The sequence below is a fragment of the Pinus tabuliformis genome, chromosome 4_1 (assembly GCF_031772625.1).
Source record: "Pinus tabuliformis cultivar Carrire ecotype Pingquan chromosome 4_1, CPIR1, whole genome shotgun sequence".
NCBI lineage: Eukaryota > Viridiplantae > Streptophyta > Pinopsida > Pinales > Pinaceae > Pinus > Pinus tabuliformis.
In genome coordinates this window covers 668,451,338-668,474,560 of record NC_142303.1, presented here as the reverse complement: position 1 = coordinate 668,474,560, position 23,223 = coordinate 668,451,338, and the positions used below count along the sequence as shown (strand labels likewise).

Below are 23,223 nucleotides of genomic sequence, written 5' to 3'. Positions count from 1 at the left end.
ATTCTGTCAAAGCCCCGAGGAAAGGTCAAATTTGTGTCTTTCCTGAACGACTTGTAGTTGTTGAGAGACCCTCGTATGAGGGTCCTGCATGATGCATGCATTGAGCTCTGGGAGCTCCAGGGGGCTTGGGGTACTTCTTGGAGCAACAAGCGACCATAGGGAAACTCACCCTCCCCTAATGGTGCACTGTGTATAGGGTGAATGGCTCAGCCTTCCCCTGTGATACCCCGTGGCGACTTAGGAACAGGATGAGTGGTTCTCCTGTCGAGGCATCCTACCCATGCAGTCTGGGACTCATGGGAAGTACCTCTCATCTGGCCAATAAGTAGGAAAATGGGGTTAGGGACTGTTGACCACTACTGGTCAACTACCCATGCAGTACACCCCCCTTTTCTTTGCAAAAAGGGGCAGCACCTGATCAGCGTTTCCGTGCCATCCTGCAGTCATCAGCAGCTTGATCATTTTGATTGTAAACCCAGTCTGCATGTATGAATTGTAAATAATCTTAGCAGACATGAGTCGTATATGTGTATTGCCTAGGTGGACCTAACTTTCTAGTGGTAATCTATGTCCCGGAAGGTTTTTTGTCTCACCGATCCATGGATCGGCAGAGTTTTCCTTCAAACCTGACCCCAAAGCCGGGATGGATTTTGTCATTAGAACTTTAGGAGAATCCTAGTGTGTTGATCTGCTAGATTATAGTTGTGTTGCAGAACTGGGTGTTTTGTGAGGGTCTGTATTAAGTGGGTTTGTCCCCTTGAGATGTAAATTGTAAAAAGTCATGATGTAATGTGTCCTGAGGGTCGAGAAATGTTTTAAATCCCCTCATGAGTCCTAAGTCCTAGGTCCTAGGTGATGTTTCCGAAGGCTTAGTTCGATGATCCATTTTAAAATGAATTAAAAAATTAAAAAATAAATAAAAAATAATAAAAAATTTAAAAATTTTAAAAATGAAATAAACAAAAAATAATAAAAAATTAAAAAATTAAAAAATTTAAAAAATAAAATAAAATAATATTTTAAGTGAGTAAATCGACGGATGAGATCAAGAGATGTCTTGATCCTCATCAACGGTCGAGATCATTTCTACATGGATCACTCGAACTAGCCGTTGGGATCATTTCCTTTAAATAGGGTGCTAGGAGTCATTTTCAGAGAATTCGATCTGTGAGTCTGATACTGAAGAAGCTCTCTTGTAAATCTGTTTCTGGTTAATAAAAGAAGACTTTGGGGTCCATATCTTGCTGGTGTTACTCTCTGGAAATGCTGTGAGATTGTTTAATTTTCTGCATATGTTATTTTCAACCATTAATAATAGCTTTTTGTAGAGTATTGTGAGCACAGGTATCTTGTTCACTTGCTGGGGTTTGGGTGCTGTTAGGGTTTCTGAAGTAATGGCAGGTATCTCCATTACTGTTTGAGATCTAGCAGCATTTTTGCCCTCTTTATTGACGGTTGTTTTGAGCTGTGCAGAAACATTTTCTGAAGGAATTATGTGGGCGTTCGGGGAAGTTCTTGGCTGAACCAGCCAACTCCCGCAAGCATTTTTTGCTGAGCCCAGTTGGATTTGATCCTGGGTCTATCATTCGGTTTTATTTTCTGATTTGCATGAGAGATTTTCTGAAGTTCTTCACAGTGAAAAACCTTAAATCTTTATTCTTAAAATGTTTTCTGTGCTTATTGACGAATCTGGCTGTTAAGGGGCCATATCTGTAAATTAATCAGCTGTTTTAGGGTTTCAAATTTATTTTTTGGATCTAGGGTTTCAAATTTTTACAGTTTTCATTAGGGTTTTTTTTTTCTTCTTTTGTGTTTTCTTGTACAGGGTTTTCAGAGAGATATTATCTGATACGTTCTCCTGACTGCCGTTTGATTATCAAAGGGATGCATACTTTCAAAATCAATTCAGAGAAATACGCAGACATTGTGATCTGGCCCAGAGACGAAAATGACAAAAACTTTGGGCTGTGAAGCATAAAACTGGTGCGGTGGGCAAGGATATTGACACGCTTGAGCTGTTCTGTCCGCGCATGGGAGAAAGGTTTACGGTTCAGTATATTAGCGTGGCTCTGTCTTCAGATTTAAATAAGTCACCGTCATTTGAAAACATTCCGCGCGGATCATGATTTGATCTGTCAGTAGCAGACGGAGCAGGTGTTTACAGTTAAAATCGGTCTCTGCAATAACTTTCCACATTATAACTTCGGTTTGGACTTTTCCTCTTCGCTGGTGACTAGCCGCATCTCCCTCAGCTATCTACGGATCTCTATCCATATTTTCGCTGCAAGTCCATCAACCATAAGCTCCTGCACCTTCTCCGTCCGCCGTCGTCCAGCGTCTCCACGCATCTGAAGCTCATCCTATCGAAGCCGCATATGAACCTGCAAAAAACACGCAAACCCTCAGGTAAATCGAATGCGTATTGGAGTTCTGTGGTTATTTACGTCGGCAGCCAGGTAAAGAGCCCGTTTCCAAAATCGTTTTCGAAATGCTCAGGTAATTTTTCTTATGTCTGCGTTAAACCAATTTGATGTGCCGTTGACTGTATATATGTCATCGTTTTGATTTGGTCTCGATTTGATTTTTTTTTTAGATTTGCGTAGGGTCTAACGTTTAGTCATGCGATAGGCTAGCGTAGAATGTAATTTAGATTTTTATTTAATTTTTAGTTTAGTTTAGGATCTGTCCTATTTAGATTTTAATTTGATTTGTATAGTTTTGTTTTTTTTTAGTTTTATGTTTTTAGATTTAAATTAACGTAGATTTTAATTTATATTTAGTTCAGTTTTTGTTTTATTTAGATTTTAATACTTAGTGCAGACTTTGGTTTAGTTTTATTTTTAGATTAAGAAAAAAAAAAGATTTATTTAAATTTTTTAGGCTTAGTTTATTTTTATATAGTTTAATTTAGATTATTTTTAATTCAAGTTTTCTTTAGACTTATTTTATAATCTTTTTTTAGATTTTATTTATATATATATATATATATATATATATATATATATATATATATAATTTTGAGAAAGCATAAAAAAAAAAAATCTTAAAAAATAAAAAAATTTTGGTGGAAAATTATTTTTGCCAGATTTCAGTTGCTTTCACGTTATATCTTTTATGCTGAGATCTAAAATTTTCAAGTTGAGATACGAAAATATGATATCTGGTTAATGGTTCATGACTCGTGGTGGTTTAAAGCATTCATCTCTCTAAATTTTCAGTTGCTGGATATCGTTCTGGTCATCGTGATTTAGCTGATACCTTTTGATGACAAATGATTGTTGTTCACGGTTTATTTCTCTATATCATCTAACAAGTGATCATCTTAACCATAATCTCTTAAGGCACTGGTCTGCTAAATTAATCAAATCATTTTAGTGCTTATTTTAATCGTGTCTCGTGTCTCCCAACCAACTGGTCGACAGTTGGTCTCATCATCTCACAGGGACTACCCCCCTTAGCCGCGGGAGACAGGCTTAAATGGAGGGATCGGGGATCAGAGTGACAGCCCCCGGTCTGAGCGTTGTCGTGTCAATCCGCGCGACAACAGGGACCATAGTAGTACTATCGATGGACGCATCGTTGTATCTATCCTACTCCTTATGCTAGGATGACCTCCATTAATCTGGGAGTGTATGAGTGGTTTGAGACACTCTCTTTTGATATTGATCTGGGATTAATTGGAACTGACTTTGGGTCAGTAAGAGTGACATAACTCACTCTCTTGGAACTGATCTTGGATCAGTAAGCGTGGTATGACACACTCTCTTCATATGGAACTGACTTCGGGCAGTAGAGAATGGTATGAGACATTCTCGATCAATTCTTCTTCATGGTTTAGCAAAGTAGAGCAGAGCAGTGCAGGGCACTGATGGCAGAGATAGTACATTATGGCAAACGGATCAGCGGATGGAGTTCTCCCTAGTTGAGATGGAGTGTTAAAATTGGCAAATAGGGCTAAACTTCATGTGGGCCATCTTATTTATGGCAGCTGATATTTTTCTTGGATCCCTCTCATCGAGAGGTGTAGGATTGATCTAAAGATCATCCGATTCCGATAAGTATTCATGGAGTTATGAATTTATTTGTGTTATAAGACAATTCGTCAAGGTCGGCCAACAACCAAATAAACCCCACATGTGCTCAACGTTTTAGTATAAAAGGAGATGACTTGAGAGTCATTTCACACACACTTCACTCTTGATTTCTCTCCACTTGTTCTGGGTTTTAGTGTGAGAGAAATCTAGGAGGAAGTAGCCTTAAGACGCAGGAGGGAAGGAGGCCTACACACTGCCCTCTACAAGCCCTAGACGCAATGCTAGATGACGTACACAATCCTAAGGAGGATGTCCTAACCCTGTCCTAACCTAGAGGACACAGTCATGAAGAGATGCCCTATCCTCCACGCTGTCTCAAGGGTAACCTAGCCGTAGTCAAGAAAAGGATATACGCTGCCCAAATAGATCCTAGCCGCAACAAAGTCATGGGTCTTTTGGAGGACCGAGATGCTATTAGGAGGGCTGAGGAGCTGGGCTAGGAGGCCGCAATACAAGGTCTACTTCAACAAAGGAGAGGGGACGTTAAGGTCACCCTTGTGACTATTTGAAGAGGCAACAAGGTTTGTGTGAAGGGATGATTAAATCGCAGCTTGTAAGTATTGTTTTGATGGTCAAAACAACCCTATACATGGAGCTGTAGGTGCCTCCTCAAACAGCGAGGTCAATTACCTTGTAAAGAAAGGGAGGCCGCATAATTCAAGGTGAGTTATGGCATGATCGTTGGGCTGTTGTAGGTTACAGGAGGATGCCGTAACCAGTGACCGAACTCTGTCCATGAACAACAGTACAAAGGTATGTATGTTCTCCATTAATGACTTGTGTTGGGTCCATGATTTTGGATCAGTTTGGATGGGATGTGCTTGTAGCATGTAGTAACCAAAGTGGAGGGGCAGACTTGGTGGTTAGATGCCCTAACTAGTGGCAGCATCTACAGTGATTTATTAGACACTTGGAGAATCTGTTGGCATCCATGTGGAGGGGTTTCTTAGGTGTTGGATATTGCCACATAGGAGTAGCAATGTCACTAACAATGGGAAAATAGTGCTAATAGTATGATGGCATGATGCAATGGAATAACAACAAGCATGGTGCTGCAAACTTATTAGGACAACAACAAGGTACAGCATGCCAAATAGGACAGCTAGGCAAGTGTGCTTACTACAACATGGTAAATGGGACAACTAGGCAATGGTGCTTGGTGCAACAAGCTAATGGGACAACAAGGCTATGATGTTTGTTGGAGCATAGCAAATAGGACAGCAGTATGCCAAACATGAAATGGCAATGTCAATAACAGTGGGACAACAACAATGGCACATGGAACAACTATGATACCATGGTGCAACAATGGCACATGCGACAACAATGACCGCATAAGGTGCAGCAATATGATGTGTGCAACATGGTCATGAGGTCCAACATAGTGATGATGGGTGCAGCACGGTGAGGTGCAACATGATGACGAGATGCAACACAATGATAGGTGAAGGAGTCACCTTGGAGAATTAGTTGAAGTAGCATGTCTTCAACTGAGTTCAACCATCTCATGTATCATCTTCTTAGAGATGATCTATGATCTTATTTAGATAAGTCAAAATGTTGACTTCTGTTGTAAATGTACTATCTCTCTCTCTCTGCTGAACTATTGAAGAACATATAAGATGAATTGATCAAGGGTTTCCCCACATTTGGGTTTGTCCCTGGCTCATGCCACATGTTGTGTCCTCTTGTCTGGGCTTGTCTTCTGCGATTTATGTTTATGTTCTATCTGCAATTTATTATGATGCTGATGTGATTGCTAATCTGGAAAAGATATTGAGGTAACTGTCAAAATTGAAATAAATTGCTCTAAGCATAGAACATACCTAAAATTAACAAGAACAAAAGAACAAGTCCATTGAAGACTCAGTCAAGGCTATGATGCATGATCAGGATTTACCGATGTTCTTATGGAGAGAAGCATGATTGACAATTGTATATATTAAAACTAGAAGTCCTCATCGAATTCTGGAAGATATGACTCCTGGAGAAGCGTTCTCTAGACGAAAGCCAAAGGTTGGACATATGAGAATCCTTGGTGCCTTGTCTACATTCATGTTCCTAAGGATAAAAGGAACAAGCTAGAACCTTTAGGAAATAAAGGCATATTTCTTGGTTGTAGTGAACCATCAAAGGACTATTGGATCTACATTTCAGAACAACGATGGATTGAGGTTAGCCGAGATGTCACCTTTGATGAGAAAGTGGCATATTGGAAGTCTAAGGAAGTCTCCATGGATTCCTATGATGAAGTAAAGTAGGATGCTTCAAAGGAAGAGCATTCAAGTTCTACAGAATGTCATGAAGAGCCAAAAGGGCGTTGTGATCCAATGGAATTGGTTGTTGTCCCAGAGATCAGAAAGAGACCAACATTGCTTAGATTTACATCGGAAGAAGCTAAAAGACATGTAGCTCTTGATGGCACATCCAGAGATATTAAGAAACCTAAGAGGTTTTCTAGCTATGCAACTCTTATGATTAGCCTTATTGCTGCAGAACCTTCCACTTATGAAGAAGCGACTAGCCAACAAGTATGGAAAGGGGCCATGAATGAAGAATACCAATCCATCATGAAGAATAATGTCTGGGAGATTGTACCAAGGCCGGATGGCAAGTCAGTGGTGACTTCCAAGTGGATATACAAGATTAAGCATGCTGTAGATGAACGTATTGACAAATACAAGGTGTGATTCATGGCTAGAGGGTTCTCCTAGAAAGAGGGAGAAGTTTATGATGAGACCTTTGCTCGAGTTGCCAGTTACACCATTAGATCTATTATTTGCTCTACTGCTTTGTTGGGATGGAATTTACATAAGATCGATGTAAAGACTACTTTCCTCAATTGTGTGGTTGAGGAAGAGGTATACATAAAGCAGCCTCAAGCTTTTGAAGTGCATGGAAAGGAATCTCATGTTTGCAGGTTAAGGAAGGCCTTGTATGGACTCAAGCAAGCTCCAAGAGCTTAGTATGCTTGAATAGATAGCTATTTGATGAGACTAGGATTTACCAAAAGTGAGGCCGATCCAAATCTCTATTTTAAAGCTGTGAAGGATGCACCTGTGATCCTATTACTATACATTGATGATTTGCTTCTAACAGGTGCTAAGCCTCTCATCATTCAGTGTAAAAAGCAGTTGGCTTTTGAATTTGATATGACGGATCTTGGTTGGATGCATTATTACCTAGGACTAGAGGTATGGAAGAAACCTGGTGAAGTCTTCCTTGGTCAAGGAATGTATTTTATTGAGATCCTTCAGAAATTTGGCATGATGGTTTATAAATCTATGGCTACTCCCGTGGTGACTAACTTGAAGAAGCTAAGAGGCTTCGAATCCAGTTTGGTAGTTCCATATATGTACCGACGATTGATTGGATCATTGATGTATTTGGTTAACACTAGGCCGAACATCTGCTTTGTTGTACACACATTGAGCCAGTTCCAGGTATAACTGAGACATGAGCATTGGATTGTAGCAAAGCACATTCTGAGATATCTAAATGGTACTGTGAACTATGGTTTAAAATATGTTGCATACAAGGATGTTAAACTTCATGTATATACAGATGTTGATTGGGAAGAAAGTGTTGATGACCTGAAGAGAACTTCAGGGGTGTGCTTTAGTTTGGGCTCCACCATGATATATTGGATGAGAAGAAGCAAAAATTTGTTGCACTCAACATTTCAAAAGAAAAATATATTGTAGTCAATGAAGCATGTAAAAAATTAGTGTGGCTTCGAAAGTTGTTTGTAGGATTGTTCGACCAAGCGCTGGAACCGACCGTGATACACTATGATAATCAAAGTTGTGTGAAGTTTTAAAGAATTCTGTGTTCCATGACAGGTCGAAGCATATTGAGATCAAGTACCACTACATTCGTGACATGGTACAGAGGAAAGCAACAAGGCTCGAGTACATCTCTACCTATGAGCAAACAACTAATGTTTTGAGGAAGCCATTTCCCAAAGAGAAGTTCATGTACTTCAGAGACAGGTTGGGGCTTGTGGAGATTACCACTTTTGTTGAGAGGGAGTGTTGATTTGATACCAACATGGATGGGCATTTTCCCAATGGGGAAAATGGTTTGAGATGCCTAGAGTGCTCACCAGGCAGGGGTGAGTGAGTGCCTATTGGTGAGGAGACCTGATTACTCACCATGAAGGGTTGAGTAAGGTCTGTACTTGATAGATAGATTGATATTATTCATTATAGATTGATATTCTTCATTTATGGCCTCCTTCTACGCTTGTTGGCTAGCTGCTTCTTCATAAGTGGAAGGCTCTGCATCAATAAGGTTAGTCTGAGAACTGCATAATTAGGTTAGTCATGAAGGATCAAGCATGTTCCTATTACCCTTAGGAACATGGATGTAGATAGGACAACCAAAGATTCTCATATGTCCAACCTCTGGCTTCCTTCTAGAGAATGCTTCTTTAGGAGTCATATCTTCTAGAATTCTATGAGGACTTCTATTTTGGATGTATACAAATTTCAATGATGGTTCTCCCCATAAGAACATCAACAAATTCAGATCATGCATCATGGCCTTGACAGATTCTTCAATGGACCCGTTCTTACGTTCTACTACACCATTATGTTGTGGATTATAAGGGACAATCAACTCCCTCTTAATCCCAACCAACTTACAAAAAGCCACAAGTTCTTTCGAGGTGTATTCTCCTCCATTTTCAAATATCAAGATCTTATTTTTCTTGCTTGTCAAGTTCTTTACTTCGACTTTGAATTCTTGAAATTTCGTGAGGACCTCATCCTTGTCTTCACGAGAGAAGTTATTAATAAATGTCACATAGTACCTAAGTCACCTGACACGGGGATTCAAGATTTGAGATTCGTGGTGTCGGATTCGGACACGTTGACCCCCCAGAACAGGACACGTAGGATTCGTATATATATTATTTTATATATATATATATATATATATATATAGATAGATAGATATATTAAAAATTAGATATTTCTTACACAAATTTTAATTAATGATACAAATTTATTGATTTCAAATATAGATCTTCATCTATAGCTATTAGCATGCATAGTACATACAAAATTCAAATACATGTCAATCTATTATCTATTTCTTATGCTTGGCCCTCTTGCCACCACGAGAAATGCCTAATTTTTTAGTCTTGTTGGAAAATCAGGATCTTTGTCATTAATATCACCCTCTAAGCATTAATATCCAGAGGCATCTTTGTCATTACCTCTGTATCTGTATAGGGATCTTTGTCATTAATATCACCCTTTAAGCATTAACATAAGATAGAACAAGCATAACATGTCAAGTCAAGATTTTGTTTGAGTGATGCGTACATTTTTAGGAGGGTCATGATACAGGAGTTCGACAACCAATGTCACTAACATCAAGGGACATAGAGGGATTGGTGCTTTTGATTAAATACGAGTTCCATACCCTAATACATGACAAAATTCAATGGAAACATTGCAATCCCCCAATCCTAAAATCCTGAAAAATTGATAAGTCTGCTGGATTTTGAATGAAATCTAAAATTCTACTTTCTCCATATGAAATCCAATGAGGTCGGAACCACTCTCAAACATCCTGAGTCATTTCATGGTAATGTTAAAAATTTAAGTAAAAGGATCATTCTCCTTAATCTTCATTTTCATCCTTTTACTTTAAGAATTTAACATTACCATGAATAGCATATCAATACTAGGGCCTAGACTTGATCATTAAGTTGCCAAAACGCTTGCCAAATGAAAATATGCGTGGCTGTATTGACCAAATGCGGCCTTTTCATACCCAAGCAAGTCACTTTTGCCGCCTAACGAGTCCTGGAAAATAGGACACGCTGCCAAAATCGTGACACGCAGTCGTATTCGACGTGTCAAAATAGGACATGACGTGTCATGGTTTTTGGACACGAATCTCGAGAGAATCGTGTCGGACAAGATGGATTCGGGATTCGTGGGGCCTATAGGACGAATCCGGTTATCTAGCATAGTGCAGTGAATCCCCAAGCGATCTCACAGACATTAGACCACATACATCAGAGTGAATCAAATCTAAAGCTTATTTAGATATAATGTCACTACTTGGAAATGGTTTCTTAATATTCTTTCCAAGTGCACAGGCTTTACAAACACCTTCATGATCTATCTGCAATTTTGCGACACTTGAGACTATCTGATTCAATTAAGGTAATGCTCTGTAATGAAGATGTCAATACCATCTATGCCATAACTCACTTGGATTGATTTCATCATGTACTAGGGCTTGCGCTAGTTGACTCATGAGCCTATACAATCTTCCTTTGTGAATCCCAATAGCGCTAACATCTTCTATACTAGAGCCCTTGGACCATACAAGTACTTTGCCATCCATAAAAGCTACTCTATCTCCTTTGTCTTCTAAACATGAAATAGAGACAAGATTCTTTTTCAAACCTGGTACATATAGAACATTGCTAAGATGCATATTGTTACCAGATTCCAGCTCAATGGATACCTTTCCAACTCCTTTGACTGCATATCTGTGATTGTCTCCAAGTTCTACCCTTTAAGACAACCTCTTTTGCATCATGCTGGTAAGATTTCCATGATCTTCGGTCATATGTCTTGATGCACCACTATTTACCAGCCAAATGCCATCATCATCTGCAATAGAACTTGTTAGAGAAGATAAGTAAAAGAAGTCTTTGTCACTATTGGGCTTCTTTGGGTGTTCATCTTCAACATCAACTATGGGAGCATGTTGTTTTCCTTTTCTCTTTTTGTTGTTAGCCAATTAAGGACAATCCTTCTTGAAATGTCCATATTTCTGACAACCATAACATTGAATCCTAGACATGTCCCTCTTTTCCTGATCCTTTGCCTTGAAAGCTACCCTTCTTTTTTCCTCTACTTTTCTTGAAGTGAGCTACAAATGCTTGAGTAGCTTCTTATTTCCTATATATTGACATGATCCTTGATTCTTCTTGAGCACAATAGGCCCACAATTCTTTAAATGAGGGAGTTTCCTTCCTACCGCTTATACCTGCTACAAACTCATCCCATGATCTAGGTAGACCATTGAGAGCCATAGTCACAAGTTCACTCTTAGGAATAGATTATCCAATTGCCGAAATTTGATCCTAAGTTTGAAGTATCCATCTTTGCAATATAAAGGATTAGATGATCTCTAATGGAGTCCATGATAATGCTCATGGCATTGAGATCGTCTTCTTTAAATTTCTCCTTTCCTGCAACGTCTGCTAGCTTCACAACTTTCCTTGTCACAATATCCAATACTTTTTATTTGTAAGAATATTCCAAGCTTTGAAGTTTGAGGCTCCTTCTAAGTTATTCTTAGATTTCATAAAGGAAGCCATGGATGTGAAACAAGGAGGACTTCAACAATGGTGATTTCAAATTAGGGTTTCTTCAAAGGTGATCTCAATGTTCCTCCCTTCACCAAAATTCTAATTCCATGTTGATTTTCTAAGTGCAATATAAACTAGCACAATATTTCTAAAATACTGATAATTACTTTTGGTGTAGATTTTCTTTTAAATTATTCCAATATATAATTCAACAATTATACTTCAGAAATTCAACTATACCAGAATAGTAGAACAATAATGATCATAATGCGCAAAGAGAAGACAAGATTTACCTTGGGAAGACCCACTAAGGGGAAAACACAACAACCTTTTCAATAGAAAAATTCTTTTGATCAATAAGAGACACACCTAGATCTATGGTCAACCGACACTCCTCCCATCGGTGAAAGTTCGTAAAGAGCAGGGGACATCAACTAAGATGATAGTGGGTCCTTGTCCCGTTGTTGCCATTTGGTCTAGTCGCTGTCCCTAAGGAACCCCTGCTAGGGCCCTTGCTAGATTGAGCGGTAACAACACCCATAGGAAAATCTTACTCTGTTCATGTTAGTGGTGCTTTAAGACAAAATAGAGATTGGGGACTAAGTTTTGCGGAGTTTGTCACCTTGCTAATCAATGGTAATAATAAATTCTTAAAGCAAAATGATAGAAAAAGTAAGACAAATGAGGATAGAAAAGGGAAGATAAGGGAGAATGTCTACTTTTTCTTAAATATTTAACATTACCATTGATCATTTTAGGATGTTTGAGAGTGGTTCAACTTGATTAGACTTCATGTGGAGAAAGTAGAATTTCATATCCCATTCATAATTCAACATTGAACAAACTTAACAATTTTTAGGATTTTAGGGTTGGCATGATTGTAGTGTTAACACTAAATTTTATGATTTATCATGTACAAGGGTATGGGATTGGGGTGAGTCAAGACCACCAAGCTATGGGATTTTGCATCATTTAGTCATCTATGAGAGTTAATATAGACACGGTTCTCCTAAATTGTCATTTATGTGTATCATTCTTATTTTCTTGCAAGAGAATGTGTTATTTAAGAAAAACTATTTATCTATATTATTTTATATATTGCATTTTCCCCGCATACCCAATTTTTTGGGGTCACATTTCTAGGCATTCCCTTTTGGAAATTTGTATGTGTTTCAACATTTTTGGTAACTTAGCTTTATACCCTGCAATAAAACTATAAATGTTTCCAAAGTTGTTGAGTTGTTTATCGGCCAATTTGAGCTACCACTCATTATCATTTATGATCATGACCCTCGATTTATTAGTCTTTTTCAAAATGCTTTGGAAGCATTTGGGTTGTTAGTTGAGGTTCTCTACATCCTTTCATCTTCAAACTAATGGTCAAATTGAGGTAAATCTCTCCTTCATGGTCTCTACATCTCTCACCAACATAATTAGTAGTGGCACACTTATCTTAATGTGTTGCAACATATCTATAATAGAGCTCACCATGTCTCTATAGGATGCTCGCCATTTAAGTTTCGCTATGGGTATCAACCTCATGCTCCCTATGAGATCCGTGTAGCTCTACCCATGACTTCTCATTGGCAAAAAGATCAAGCGATACCTTATTGAAGACTCAAGCCAATGTTGGATTTTGGGTAGCTCAGAAGTTATTTATGAGAGAGGACAACCTATCAATAATTTGTTTGTTGGGTGATTTACCCAAAAGAGGGTTTTTGGACCCAAGCAATGTGTTCCAGACCAAAAGAAAAAATAATTAATTGTTCTAAGGGTCAAAAAGGCTAAATCCCTAGATCTAGAAGGTTTCCTAAGTGATCCAAGGAAAAGTATAAATGGAGCCTAAGGTGAGGTTCAGAAGACACATTGAGTGCAAGAGAGATGTAGCCCTCTTGTGCTAAGTATGCCATAGGAGGGCTTGTTACCCACGACTTGTGGGTAGTATCCATAGGAGAAAATTTTCCTCCTAGATGATCCTCGGCCAGCAGCCAGCAACCCCTTGCAGCCACTAGATAGCTCGATGTTCCACTATCTCCACTACCTAAGCCAACCATATGCTCCCTTGCCCATCTGTCATAATCGTATGTTTGAAGGTGGGCTTTCCAACCCCGAAGGTATGGCTTTTCATTGTGTAGTTGGGTAATTTTGTTTACTTATCATGGACACTTTTGGGCATGGATTAGTGGTGGGTTTTTACAGAAAGAGTGGGCTTGGTTTGTACTCTTGTCCCCTCTATCCAATTTGTTGGTTAACCTTGTATCCTAGTCCCGTGGGATCTCCTTTATTGGCTACTAGCTTTAGGAATCACTACATGGGAAGTCCCAATCTTGGTTGCATGGTCCTGTTTCCCGACACCAAATACATCACTCCCCTCTGCTCATTATAACCCCTTTCACCATATTTCCCATCCTGGTCCACATTTGTCCATTGGGTCCACAAGGACTTAGCCTCCCCCTCCCCTTCTCCACGCTTTGGGTTCGTCCTGTAATGATGCCTTGGAGGTTGATGCAGCGAAAAAAAAAGTACAAAACATAATTTGACCACTCTCAATAGGAAATGTACCATAAGATGCAAAAGATGGTCAGGACATACAAATTTAGCATGTGGACAAAAGCCAACATGAGCTCTACCCTCTATCATTATGGCCATCACCTTGGTTCCTAGGGCCCCTATATGAGCCCCCTGCATCATTAAGGAACCCATGATTGTCCCAACCCCTGGTGGGCGATGAACTGCCCAACCTTAAGGGGGTATTCACTGCTACATCATTCACATCATGCTCTCATCCCCTGGAGCCCCAAGTAGTTATATAAGAAAAATCAATAAAAGGCAAAAGGCATATGAAGAAGGGTGGAAAAACAAAGGTTGGGGTAACTCATGTACCACGATTGCTCCCTCCTACATTCATACACCCAAGTGTGGGCTTCCCTCATCATGGCTACCCTTGTACTGTGGCATGTGGCTTGGAGCCTTCCCTTGATGTCCCACTCCATTCCATCATTATATCACATGACACCTGCCACTTAAGGGATGTACCATGGACCTATCACTCCCTTAGAGGTTGAAACCACTTAATAGGGTCCTTGATTAACCTCCTTCTTGAACTTGGAGACACTTGTATGTTCTAAAGCCCATTATGGAAGGGCATGCCACTGTGAAGTGTCCACTTGGTTCCATGATTTGTAAGCTCATTTACTCAATTGCACTGATGATTTGTTGTACTGGAAGGTGAGGAGACGCATTAGATCTTATACAGGATTGCAGGTGGGTCTTCGTCTTGGGGTTTGGTCTCCCTATATGGGGTCCAAGCTCTCAGAGGGTTATATTGGCATTTGTAGGGTGAGCGTAGAGAGCCATAGGCCTCCATTATAGCAGAGAGCAGATAGAAGATAGCCACGTCGTGGGATCCTTCAACTCCACTCAATGCTCGCTCTTGTTCCATTTATTTGACAATGATGATTTACCTGGACCACGTTGTCCTGTTGGCTACCCACTTGCACCACACACTTGGAAGTTGTTCCAGGGCCCAGATGAGGATGTGTCTCACCATGGGAGACAAAGGGAGGGCTTGCATCATTGTTCCAACCCTTACAGATGGGATACAGGATTGTTCGATCCACTTGGAGACCCATGAAGATGCTTTTGTGCCCCATAGCCACTTGGGAGCACCACAAGTCATTTGCTTGGAGATTAAGGGGCCACCTTCTTCATCACTATTTTTGGAGCCCTTCCATTATTTTGGTACATGTTGGACTTCACTAGGCCTTCCAATGACCCTCCTAGCTATTGTATTATAATTTCGGCCCTCTTGAGAGGCTTATTTTTCATGTTATGGAGCTATTTGGTGGGCTTGTCACCAATTAGGGTGTTATTTTGCACATTAGAGACACTTTTAGGGGTTTGTTAGGCTAATTAGACCCATTGAACTATTAGAGGCTCATATAAATACAAGTGAGGCCTCATTTGTAACTCATCATCACTTGGATTTGGATCATTGTTTCTTCTGGAATTTCGCTATAGCTATTGAAGGACGAATTGGAGATTCTTTAATGCATTTTGATGTTTGGGTTAATGCTATTCTATTTTGGAGCTTCTCTCTTGCAAATGTGATGGATGGATATAGTTTTTTTGCCATGTAAGTTTATCTTTTATGTGATTTTTTCATTATATGTTTAATGCATGGAATACTACATCATCATGCTGCTTGTGCTCTAAATTATGCAAAAATATTGAATCACTTTTGTAGTCTTGATCTATTGCATGCATTATTCACTGGGTATGATAAATCGAATGTTCCTAGGGCTTGTCTTTGAAAACCTAACCCTAAAACTCCATTATTTGAGAAGTCGAAGTATAAATCCTTGTTGTAGCTAGGTAGCTGCTTCATGAGGGCATGTGAAGCTGCAATTAGTTTCCTTGATAGAAGAAAGCCCTAAATCAATCTCATTCTTGATTTCGTTCTCCCAATAGAATAGGCACTGGTCCTAGATCCTTGGTGATCACATTAACTTAACGAAATATCATTCTTTCACCTCTTTTCTTCCTCTTTTCTTCGTCCCCTAAGGATAAGGAGATTTTCTAGGGCTTGGTGCAAAATTTTAGGGAGGAGGAATTTTAGGATTCCGTCCAGACAAGTTTCTTCATTTATGTCTCCTCTAGGCATCCTCCAGTTTTGAATGAATTCTGATGGTGGAATTTCAAATAAATTGATGCCCTAGCTATCACACCAAGAGGGAACCCTTGAAGCTGCTTTGACTTGGGGATTTCTTGAAGGTTTTCACTTTGTAGTTCATCATTCAAAACCTTTTCTCTTAACTATAGGTGATCATTGGATGAGCCTTTACCACGGTATATCTCTCAACCCTTGGTCTCTTATAGTATTTCTCTCAAGGGGTTTTTCGTGGAAAGTCACCCTAACTTCTCCCAAAGCTCACACTTTAATTGAATCTTTCCATTGAATGAGCCATCATTGCTTCACTTTGAACCCTAGTATAAACACATCAATAACAAGTGAGGGCTTTTGGAAGTTTTGACCTTAGGCACTCACTATTTCTGAATATTCCTAAACCTGAGCTCATCCTTTCCTCAAGCCTTTCTTGGGGAGCCCTTCTTTTGCTTCTAAAACAAGTAGCCTATTATCTGAGCCTCTCCTTTGAATGGGCTTTGGAAATCACATTGTGCATTGTTATTGACCTCATTATTCTAGTGATTTCCCTATACTGGGACTCCTCCCATCAGTGAAAGTCCGTAAAGAGAAGGGGACATTGACTGAGGTGATAGTGGTTCCTTGTCCCATTGTTGCCACTTGATCTAGTAGTAGTCCCTTTGGAACCCCTCCTGGGACCCCTTCTAAATTGAGCGGTAATACGACAGAGTTCTATTCACGAGCTTACATACCCTAATGAAGGTGGAAAGCTAATGCGAGCAACCCAAGTTTGCTAAGGCAAGGTTATGGAGGTTAGAGACCTAGCCGTGTTTTGTGCTAAGTATTGAAGAAGGGCCGAAGCCCTAGTTTTCTTGTTGCAGGTAGAGCATAAGGCTTTTAAGGAAGTTGGAAAGGGGCCGAGACTCCTCATGACTATACACAGAAGGGAGAGAAGAGCTGCAAGCTGGTTAGGTTGGCCACAGGCCTGTAGAGGGCAGATTTTGGAGGGCTGAGGCCTTGAGATGAAGGCTGAGGCAAAGATTAGTAGCCTGGTGTGGGTTAGAGAAGGCTGCAAGGTGGTTAAGGACTAGTATGGCCTAACATTGCTAAGACAAAGGTGCCAAGCTTTAGATCTGGTAAACCAAGGATCAAATCTGAGGTTCCAAGTGTCAGATCAAGGGTGCTGAGGAAAAATGAAGAGTGCCAGGGGTCTGAACATAGTGTTGTAGTGGATCAGACGTGGAAATAGGGCAGCGGTGGTCTACATAAATGGTTCTGCGGGTTTGGTAGGCTTGGACAAAGATCCAAGTAGAATTGACCATGCATCTCATTACTGGAAGAAAATGGAATTGAGGTCTAGACAAGAAGGTTGAGGTCTATGAGCTATGAACAACATGTTAAAGGACTGATGTACAGTGAATTAGAGGGATAATTCACTGTTGGTTGTTGATCTTATATTGAGCTGATTGTACAATGATTTGGTGGTCAAGATCACTGTGAGAAGCAGATTTACTAGGTCTAAGTATACTGTGTATTTTGGAGCAGCAAATACACTTGTGAGTAGTTGATCTAAGGAGGCAGAAGGACCTGCCAGGTGTCAAGGACAACAAGTGCCTAAAGGGCTGATCTAGAAGTAAGCAATGTGTATGTTCTTGTCTATTTCTCTTTTGGCAGATTGCAGATCTAATGCTGTAGACTGCAAGCCCTAGTGTTGTATATGTACACTAACTGTACTGGCGATCGAGGGCCATGATACCTGGTACGTGAACTCCATGGTTCTTTTATTGATTGGCTAATCAAATAATCAAGCTTTGGGCTCAAATCTCTATGTACTAAATTGATTTCACTGCTGAAAATTTCCGCTGTGCAAAGTGCTAGTAGGTTCTGTATTTCAGTGTGTTTATGACTGTGATTAGACATAGACCTGATTTTGAAGTACTAGGAAAAAATCAACAATTCAAAGGGCTTCTTGGTTAACATCGCATCCCTTTATGTATTCAGGTTGGTGATAAAATTTAGCTTTAGTTGGACAAACAAATTTTTAAATTTCAAGAAGATCATAAGCTCAAACCCATTCATTATGGGCTTTATTCCAATTTGCAATGAATTGGAGAAAATGCTTTATGGTTGGATCTTTCTTCTTAGCTTGGTAAACATGATATTTTGAATGCAAACCAACACAAGATATGAACCACTACATTTGGAGGATGAGGTTGTCATCTCCCATCATAAGGGCACCATCCCATATTTTTAATTGCCTTTGGATTCAGATACTATTTTTAATGTCCGCAAATAAACCACTTGGAATAAATCCACTACCACTTATATAGTTGGTTGCAAAGGTTTGTTGCCAAGTAAAGTGGATTTTCCAATGAACATTTGAGCAACACCTTTTGCATCTAAAGGAGAAATGGAGAATTTCCACAACACGTTTTGCATCTACAGGAGAAATGGAGAATTTCCTCTAAGTGGGGACCAAATGATGATGAGACATAGTCCCATTGACTATTATATTTTAATATATTTATATATATTGCAGATATATTTATTTACTTTCTAAAGCTTCCTTTTACTTATTTCTTCTCTTAGAAGGTTCCCTTATTGCAACTTAATGGAGACTTGGTCAACTTTGGCCACTCTCCCATAATTTTGTATACTTGCTTATAGTAATACAAATGGGTGTATAGATATGTGTACATTTCCAACAAACATACTCATGCACTTTCCTTTACTCCTTTACTTGTGTGAGTTCTTTTCTATTGTTGGAAGTATTCATATCGTAATCAAAGTTCCTTTCACCAAACACTACATCCATGGTCTCCTAATGGTCATTGGATATGTCTATTTCCAGCATGGTTTCCTAATAGACTGCTAGATAAAGCATATGTAGCTTGAAATTGATGAACTTTCTAATGAGGCAACTAAAAGGTATAAAACTTTTCATGAGAATAAAGCAAGAGTGCAAACTAGAGATTAGACTTAAGACAATCACTTAATGGGAAAATATAGTGAAGGTCCTTGTGCACACCCATTGACGTCTTTTGAGGACTTCCATAATGTGTGCATACTCAATGACTTGAGAGAGGAAGAAACCTTTGATAGTTACTAAGACCAATGACCTTTAAGCATTGTGGTTCCCAACTTTTCTTAATTCAAGCAGGGATGACAACTTCATTAGAAATAAAAAATGTTATGTTTGGACCATAAAAGGGAGGGGTCTCGTCATCAAATTCATAGGTTTTACATTGTGATATATTTTAGGGATAAACTTCATTACTTTCTTAAGCACCAAGTCTACTCTGGTCCCTACAATGTTCACTGGCATGTTGAAACTTGAGGAATGTTATAGAAAAGTAGTTTAGTGTCACGCTGTTTCAGTGGTACAAGCTTATTTGTATCTAAGAAAATACTATTAGGAAATAGGGGACTATATTAGGAAATCAAATCCTAGATCATCTACTATTCAATTCTACTAAAAAGCCATAATCTCTCCAAACTTGTGCTCTTTGTGATGTAGAGTCGAGACACTGCAACTTCGTCCTTGTCAACTCTAAACTTTTTGGAAAGGAATTCAATAATTTGTTTTATAATTTGATTATTGAGCATCCACCATATATCAAGAAGTGGGGTGTCATGTTGCAGTTAAAGGAGTGCGACCTTTGGCCTGACTAAATGACTACGATGGCTTGTTATGCTACGGAAGCACCCCCCTTGCAAGGGTGAGCCGGTCCACATGGGGTGATGGTGTCACTTTGGAGATTCAAACCTGGTTGGGAAAATAACAACACTTTGCTTTCCCGATTTGATAGATCCCTTTTCACTACACTAAATCTTTTAGGGCTTCCATTGATCTTAAATTATGATTTTTTTTTGAATGTGGAATCGATTATTTCTACCTGCTATTTGGACCACTTTTGCAGTATTGTCCTTAAAGTGTTTAGTAGAGCTTATATTTGGATTACCAAGGATAGAAGATTGTAAGGATGCTATGTAAATTGAAATGAGAATCTAAAATATTGGTTGTGTGTTTTGATACAATGGAAAGATGGATTAAGTTTGTGGGGAGTTACCCTTTTTTCTTTTCTTTTTCGTTTCATTGCAAGTTCATCTTTGACGAGAAAGTAGCTGAGGAAGGTATGCATATGGTGTTCCTACATGAGTTATCTTTGTCAAGTTTTTTCTAATATTTTCCAAATTTCTTATGCAGTTCCCTGACAAGCCAACAAAACAACAAAAGCAAGATGTGAAAGAATTGGTATGCCAAAAGTCCTATGCTTGTTTGAGAGCATGTGGAATTCTTTTTCATTTAGAGGTTATTTTTTTCAATGCAAAGAAAGTGGAGTTTTATTAAAATAATTTATTGTCATATTAAATAGCCATAGAACCGCCAATTCTTACAAAAGAATTTGATAGTTAGTAAATTTAGTTCAAATATGATTTATCATATCGTATGCTTTTTCGTAGTTGAAATCTAAGTGTATTTTCCTTGGCAATGGAAGTTGAGTCCTACATTAGTTTCCTATTATAAATCGAATTTTAGGTTTCTATGATTTTCTTGATTAAATTTCCTTCTTTTTCATACATTAGAGAAATACCTACAACTTCTTTTTAGCACCATTGTTCATATTGAGAGCCGTTTACCTTGTTTTATATTTGAACTATTATGTTTCTTGTTTTAATGTGACAGATGTCTTGTAAAAATAATTATCTTGAACTAGTTAGTTGTTACTATGCTAGAGGAAAGCTTGTTAGGGATCACTGATGAAGGTTTTATGCCACTATTTTGCAGCTACAAGTGTAACTGAATATTGTTGTAATTTTGCACATATAAATTCATTAGAATTCTTTACACCAACAAAAAGGTTAGCATGCGAAAAACATGACATCATGATCCGGATTAGATCATTATATTACTTGTTATACATCTCGAAGCCCTCAGAGTGGAAAAACTGGAGGAATTAGCTCACACGACCATTTTTACCAAGGAAACCCAACTTGGAAAATTGGGGTTTGAAAACTTTCGGGAGCAATTTGAGGCATCAAATGGCATTTTTTGGGGTAAGACTTTTCCACTTAAGTGCCACACCTTTTTGTGCTATGCTACATAGAGACCTTTCCAACAACGCAACTATCGCCTCAGTCAGAGTCTGTATGCAAAATTTATGCCACTCGGAAGTTGATCTCCTTGTTTTAAGTTTTAACCACCATAATTTGAGAGGATGCCACATCAGCCCCCACTATGTTAAAAATTGTAACTAGGTTCGGTCTTCATTATGATGTAATTGTAATCATGACATTGTATATTCTTTATAAAGAAAGAAAAAGAAAGGAAATTTATTTTGGAGTATGGGTTTCATACTCAAGTTTGAGTCAAAAGCATGTTCTTCGTGCTTTTAGGTCTTCTAGGTCTTTCGGGATAAAGAATAATCTTGGTCATGTGTCATAATCCCATTTTGGACTCATTGTAATGAAGAAAAATATTTATTTTGTCGAGAAAAAGCCATGGATAATCCAAAGACCAAGTCAGCCCAAGGAGCAGATTAAGTCAGTCTGAAGGGAGGGAATTCAACCCTTAAGAAAGGCTATATAAAGGAATGAAGCTTGACTCATTTGGTCACTCATCTCAAGCAAGTTCGATCTGCAATAGCCAAGGTGAAGAAGAGTATCCAGGTGGAGGAAGAAGAGAAGCAAAAGTCGAAATTTATCAAAGAATCTCTTTCCTTGTCTCGCAAGGGCTTGTGAATTTGTCAGTTGCACGAGGCGGCCGAAATTCTGAAGCAGTTGCAGGAGTCTGAAATTCTAGTGCTAAAATTCTGTTGTAGGGGCTGAAGTTGCAGCATCAAATAGGCAGTATTGAAGTTCTAGAAGCTGTCTCAAGGAAGATCTTTCTAGGGGCTGGCTTGGGTTTGGAGGTTTTGTTGGATTTGGTCTTTGGGTCTTGGATGTCTCTTTTGTAAGCAGATTCTAAAGGAGAAGAGAGTCATTTTCTAGGTTTTCCCCTTGGAGGGGTTTTGCCCTAGCTTGGAGCCTACATCTTGTGTACTCCGTCTCTTGTGATCTTCATTGTTTTGATAATTGGTTGATGAACAAAGAACTAATAAAGTAATAAAAGGCCAACACATATCACAAGTAATTATCAAGCTAAGGAAAATCATCTAAATACTTAAGTCTCCTGATTTCCCAACATGGTATCAGAGCTAAGGTGCAAGAAGGAGATCGAAGATCACATCTTTTTTGGCACTATGGCAAGGGTTATAAGGAAGGGTTTCAAGGTTCTTGGAAGTCTCACTACATCTATCAAGGATTGTCTATTAAAGACCATCTCGAAGCTCGCAAGGAAGTAGTAGATAGAAGTTTTTTCTCCGCTTTATTCGACACATTCAAGGACGAGAATGTATGGGTTATTGACAATGGTGCCTCCAGACATATGATGGGAGAATGCAGTCAACTCCAAACCCTATCTAAGGGTAACTCATCTCACTCAATCGAACTTGGAGACAACAAGAGCTATCCAATGAAAGGCATTGGATCTACATCATTGGAGCTTGAGTCAGGTGGAAGCATTCACCTCAACATCTTATATGTTCCAGGTTTGAAGAAAAACTTACTTTCTATTTCTTGTCTAGAGGATAAAGGTGATATAATTGCTTTTGTTGATGGCAAGGTTTTGGTTTGGGGTAAGGGCTCAAGTATTGATAATGCTAGGGTAATTGGGATTCATGAGGGGACATTATATAGACTCTTTACACCTCTATCTAAAGCCCTAGTCCACTTGGAAGTGAGTCCTTCCAAACTATGGCATAGAAGGTATGGACACCTTCATTTTAAGATTTTGCCATCTCTAAGTCAAATGGTCAATGGCATCCCCAAATTGAAGGAAGAACATGAAGGGACTTGTAAGGGATGTGCTCTAGGAAAGAACATAAAGAAACCATTTGCAAGTAGTGACACCAGATCTAAGGAAATTTTAGATCTCATACACTTGGATGTATGTGGACCTATGGTAGTCAAGTCTCTTGGTGGGCATCAGTATTATGTAACCTTCATTGATGATTACTCAAGGAAGACTTGGTTATACCTTCTCAAGAATAAGGATGAGGTATTTGAAAAGTTTCAGGAGTTCAAGAATGAAGTGGAAAACC

General features: G+C 39.0%; 1 protein-coding gene across 2 annotated transcripts in view; it reads left to right on the top strand.

The window, feature by feature from the left end:
* The window catches only part of ERV1 (Erv1/Alr family protein), a 240,133-nt gene that overhangs the window by 125,944 nt on the left and 90,966 nt on the right, over positions 1-23,223 (top strand). Inside the window, exon 3 of one of the 2 annotated variants that reach the window (XM_089423483.1) lies at positions 20,289-20,336. The exons of the other annotated variant lie outside the window; for it this stretch is intronic. Coding sequence (XP_089279609.1) covers positions 20,289-20,336 — 48 coding nt within the window. The remainder of the gene's footprint in view (positions 1-20,288; positions 20,337-23,223) is intronic. 2 annotated transcript variants of the gene reach the window in all.